At 43.4% G+C, this 4,541-nt stretch overlaps 1 protein-coding gene across 2 annotated transcripts; it reads right to left on the bottom strand.

Annotated features, from left to right (window-relative positions):
• Window positions 1-669: 669 nt before the first annotated feature.
• On the bottom strand, window positions 670-3,891 carry LOC129729605 (histidine--tRNA ligase). 2 transcript variants are annotated; one of them, XM_055688312.1, is made up of 4 exons: window positions 3,627-3,792; window positions 2,478-2,847; window positions 1,137-2,405; window positions 670-1,081 (listed from the first exon to the last, which is right to left on the bottom strand). In XM_055688312.1, exons 2-4 carry the CDS (start codon window positions 2,679-2,681, stop codon window positions 875-877), a joined length of 1,680 nt encoding a protein of 559 aa, XP_055544287.1. In that variant the 5' UTR covers window positions 2,682-2,847; window positions 3,627-3,792; the 3' UTR covers window positions 670-874. The 2 variants fall into 2 exon arrangements, with proteins under 2 accessions (XP_055544287.1, XP_055544297.1); XM_055688322.1 differs by lacking the exon at window positions 2,478-2,847 and having other exon boundaries at window positions 3,627-3,891.
• Window positions 3,892-4,541: the final 650 nt, after the last annotated feature.

Genomic DNA, 4,541 nt, shown 5'->3' with positions numbered 1-4,541 from the left:
CCAGATGTTCATCTAGCGTCAAGACATGTTCAGAACAATAAATTCGCAGACTCACCATCTGTTTATAGACTTCAAGGCGGCAGTTCAGTTAAGCGCAACGAGTTATGGCAGATTATGCTTGAAAAGAGATTTCCAACCAAACTGATTAGGCTCATTCGTGCCACTCTTGACTGTTTTTCATCATGCGTCAAGATAGCGGGCGTAAATTTGTACCTCATTTGTGACATTGGACGGTCTGAAGAATTGCCCTTACCATCAACTACTCACCAAAACAAAGTACATGGGGGTTACGTATAGAGCGTCCAGTCTTGGTACCGAGATTGGAATCGTAGGGGTATCCATGAAGTAGTCGATAAATTTGTTTACCTTGGTTCTCTCATGACGGATAGCAGCTGCAAACAGAACTTTTTATAGTTCACGTAGCCAGCTGGACGTTGATTCTCCCGATGGTGTTCTATGGCTTTGAGTGTTGGTCGATGAAGGAGGCCGGCGAGCACTTGGAGTCTTCGAGCGCAGAATCCTACATTCAATCCTGGGCGGGAACCTGACGAACGGAGTGTGGCGCAAGAGCATGTAATTTTGCGATTAGAATCGATTTAAAACAAGGATTGGTGTTCCTTTTCTTTTCAAATAATTGTTCATTTTTAGAAAAGGTATAAAGCGTAACAATTTAAACAATCAATTTGCTCGAAGCGGTTTTATTGAAAAAAAATGAAGAACATCACTCATATCAATTTGAATCCTATAATAACCAATCGTACTGTCAGAGGCAGTGAAAGAAGTTGAAACTGTCGTATTATGAGTAAAGGGTTTGATGATTATGATGATCAAATTGGAAAAAATAAGCTAAAATTTCGTTGTGAATACAATGCTCCTATTGCGTCGTTAGACGCTTCCTCAGCTCCTCTGCTAGTGATTCCAGCGGAAGCTCCTCCTCTTTCCGGCTGCTGATTTCTCTCAGTTTGACAACACCTCGCGACAATTCACCATCACCCAGAACGATCGCAAACGGAATTTGGTACTCTTCGCAGTACTGCAGCTGGGCAAGCAATTTAGGATTGAGCTTGTAGGAATGTTCCGCCTAAAAGAGAGTCAAATTGAATAACCACCAACGTACAAAATTGTCCTATAGTTACCTTAATGCCAGCATTCCACAGCATATTTAACACCTCCATCCGCTTTAGATGCAAACCCTTGTGGGCGGAAGCAACATACACTTCCACCTCGGTGGTTCGTACTTTCTGCTGTGCTTTGGCCTCCAGGATGGAGAAAATTCGTTCCACACCGATAGAAACCCCAACACAAGGAACTTGTTTTCTCTTGGGATTGAACATCCCTACCAGATTATCATACCGACCCCCTCCGGCAACTGAACCGACGGAGACCTCCTCCTCCTCTTTGATCTTAGATTTACCACCTCCGTTAACCTTGGGTAACACGGGTTCCGCCTTCAGCACCGCTTCATAAATAACACCGGTGTAGTAGTCCAACCCGCGGGCCAAACTGAGATCGAAAACGATCTGATCCTTCAACCCGAAAATCTCACAATACTGCAGCAGTAATCGCATATCGGATATACCCTCTAAAGCTGGTTTGATCTTTTTAAGATTCTCATCTTCGGCTAGTTTGTCCACTAGTTCTGCTCCGCCGCTCATGCGCACAAACTCTCCGATGCGGTCTGCAGTCGCGGCATCCAAGCCCTTCTCGTTGATCATCTCCTTTCGAACCTCTTCCCAGGGTGTTTTGTCCAGTTTGTCCACCGACGAACAGATCGTTCGAAATTTGTCAGCTGGTACTCCGCAGGCTTCAAACATACCATCCAGTAGCTTTCGATGGTTGAGTTTGACCACAAAATCCCCAATATCCAGCTGGGAAAGAATTTCAACAACCACCTTAACGCACTCTGCATCCGGTAACATCGGATCGTACGTGCCGGCGATATCGAAATCACACTGATAGAACTCCCGATAGCGGCCCTTCGTCATCGATGGATTATCCCTTCGGTAAACTTTAGCGATGTGATACCGTCGGATGTTAAACACGTTTCCCATTCCGACAAAGCGGGCGAACGGTACCGTGAGGTCATATCTCAGCGCCAGTATCTCACCACCTTGATCCTTCAAATCGTAGATCAACTTGCTATCATCCCCGTACTTCCCGGTAAGAACCTCCTTCAGCTCGAACACCGGCGTGTCGATTGTTTCTGCTCCGTGCTTCTTGAACACGGCGATCACCTTATCGAATATCTGCTGACGCAGGGCCATCGCCTCCGGTCCATAGTCACGGGTTCCCTTAGCAGTTTTTAATACTAAGTTTTTGTTGCCCGGCTCGGTCGCTAGACCGGCTCCATCCAGATCCTTTAGCTGAGCCTTAAGGGCCAACAGTTTAGCCACCTCTTCATCGATCTGCAAAAAGGAAAGAAAAAGAAAAAAAATCAATCTTAGTATGCTTTGATCTAAGCAGCCAAGTGTGCCAACCTTTGCGATTGCATCCTCGTCGGTTGTGGCCACCGGACTGCCGATGCAATGGCAGTAGCGGCAATTTACGTGACCACCACGTTGTTGAGCCCAACTCGTGAAAAGTGAATGAGTGCGAGTTTCGCACCGCTCCGCGGCTCTGCCGGATCGTACCAGTAGCGCAGCGAAGTGTACCGAACGGCGGGAGCACAAGTGACGAAGCATTGTTTTGTTTGGGGCGCTGGTTACGCTCTGCGCTTCCGCTTTTGCGAGTCGAAAATTTGTTTCGTTTCACGATTAACACCGCCTTGCGGTCTTCGCGATTCGAATCGGTGGCCGGTTTTTTGGTTATGCTTGAGGTGAATGTCTTGTTCGGTGTGGATCGAATTCACTGCAACGTTTGTAAAATGGAATGCACAAATTTGCGGTAATGAGGGAGCTGTTTGTTTATTTTAGTTAGACAAAATCACGAAAGGCAACATAGAATTACAAATAACAAGAAAGACTAAAAGTACGTAACATTTAATGTTTTTAATAATTTTTCATAAGTTTTTTTTTTATCTAGGCTGTTCAAGGAAAGTAGAAAATAAAATTCCCGAACATTCCCTGATTTTACCTGAATAACTCAGCTATTCAGCCGGTTTTAAAAATGTTAAGCTGACATGATTGAAATTGTTTAACGCAGACATAAACGGTCCATTTTATTCAATATATGAAAAGACTGTTAAATGTTCGAATGTTACGAAATTGCACAAGAAATTGAAATGATAAACTAGCAAATCAGCGTTAGATTTTTATACAGCATCTTTCTCGAAACTATGAATGACTTAAGCGGAATGTGAAGTTGATATGCAATCTCTCCGAACAATACGCAACACAGCTGAGGACACGAGCAGGAAAAACTCGATAACCATGCCCTGGTGCTCCAGTTTAGTTTCTCGATCACTCTATAGCCTGTTTGGACTCTTAAGACATAAAAAGAACCGAGCAAAAGCAATCACCATTCAACAGGCAGTGCCATTACTAGGAAGGATTATTAAACTCCTAACGACTAAAGAAACCACTAAGACTGGTTCGAACTGGTCATGAAAAGTGAAGGTAAACTACTTGCTATGCTACTAGAGCATATTCCAAACTGGAGGCTCGCCCCATGACGGTGAAGCCACTAACCTTTGCCTTCTCCGCTGCGGAGGATTTCAGCTTACGCACGACGTCTCCCTGGGCGGTGATCTGAGCCTGGAGCAGATCTTTCTCGGTCATTACTACTAACGAATATGAGACTCACTGCGATCGACACCTATGTTCAATAAACTAATGCAGAATTTCACAACTTGCGAGAGATTTTCGGCTATTAAAATCGATTTGACATACTACAACTCAGCACCTGGAACACGTTTCACAACGACGGCAACGTAAACAGAAAAGAAATGTCAACGCAGAGTTGCCAGGATGTTAATTTTTCCCTGCTAAATTGGTACGAATATCTTTTTCGCCGTACTTTATAACGAACCCAAAATATATTGTATATTTTAATATCTATAAAATATGCACAAAACTTCTATTCTCTACTATAAAATTTATTTTATCGAAATTTCCCCAATTTCCGTAAATAATACTGAGGTCGCACGGTAATCAGCCGCCCTGATTTTCTCCGACATTGTTTGCCCACTTTGCCTGTTTGTCATTCACAAGTGCATACAGCACCGACAGCATTTTGACAGCCAGAGAATGCAAGCAAGCAGCGTTGCCAGGTCATTTGTTTAAAAATCTGGAAGGTAAAAAAAAAATCTGGAAAAAATCTGGAAGTCATTTCGTGGGGTGAAAATTAAATTCTTCGGATAAAAGTCTTGAGGTACGTAAAATTTAAGGTGACAAAATTGCAAAATTTCGCGCCAAATTTGAAGTGATGACCTTTTTGCGTAACAGAGAAAATAAAATCTGGATCATTCATGAAAAATCTGGATAATTGGACATCAAATCTGTTTACCTGGATACATGTTCAAAAATCTGGATAATCCAGCTAAATCTGGATACCTGGCAACGCTGCAAGCAAGTGCACTTCTCGGGACACGTTCACTAACGATA

This window comes from Wyeomyia smithii, chromosome 1 (assembly GCF_029784165.1).
Source record: "Wyeomyia smithii strain HCP4-BCI-WySm-NY-G18 chromosome 1, ASM2978416v1, whole genome shotgun sequence".
NCBI classification, from domain to species: Eukaryota; Metazoa; Arthropoda; class Insecta; order Diptera; family Culicidae; genus Wyeomyia; species Wyeomyia smithii.
This window is presented reverse-complemented; position numbering and strand designations above follow the sequence as displayed.

Coding starts and splice junctions, on each gene's coding strand:
- LOC129729605 (XM_055688312.1), bottom strand. CDS start 2,681: ATGCTTCGTCACTTGTGCTCCCGCCGTTCGGTACACTTCGCTGCGCTA. Junction 2,406..2,477: donor ACGAGGATGCAATCGCAAAG/GTTGGCACACTT, acceptor TCCTTTTTGCAG/ATCGATGAAGAGGTGGCTAA. Junction 1,082..1,136: donor TGTGGAATGCTGGCATTAAG/GTAACTATAGGA, acceptor ACTCTCTTTTAG/GCGGAACATTCCTACAAGCT.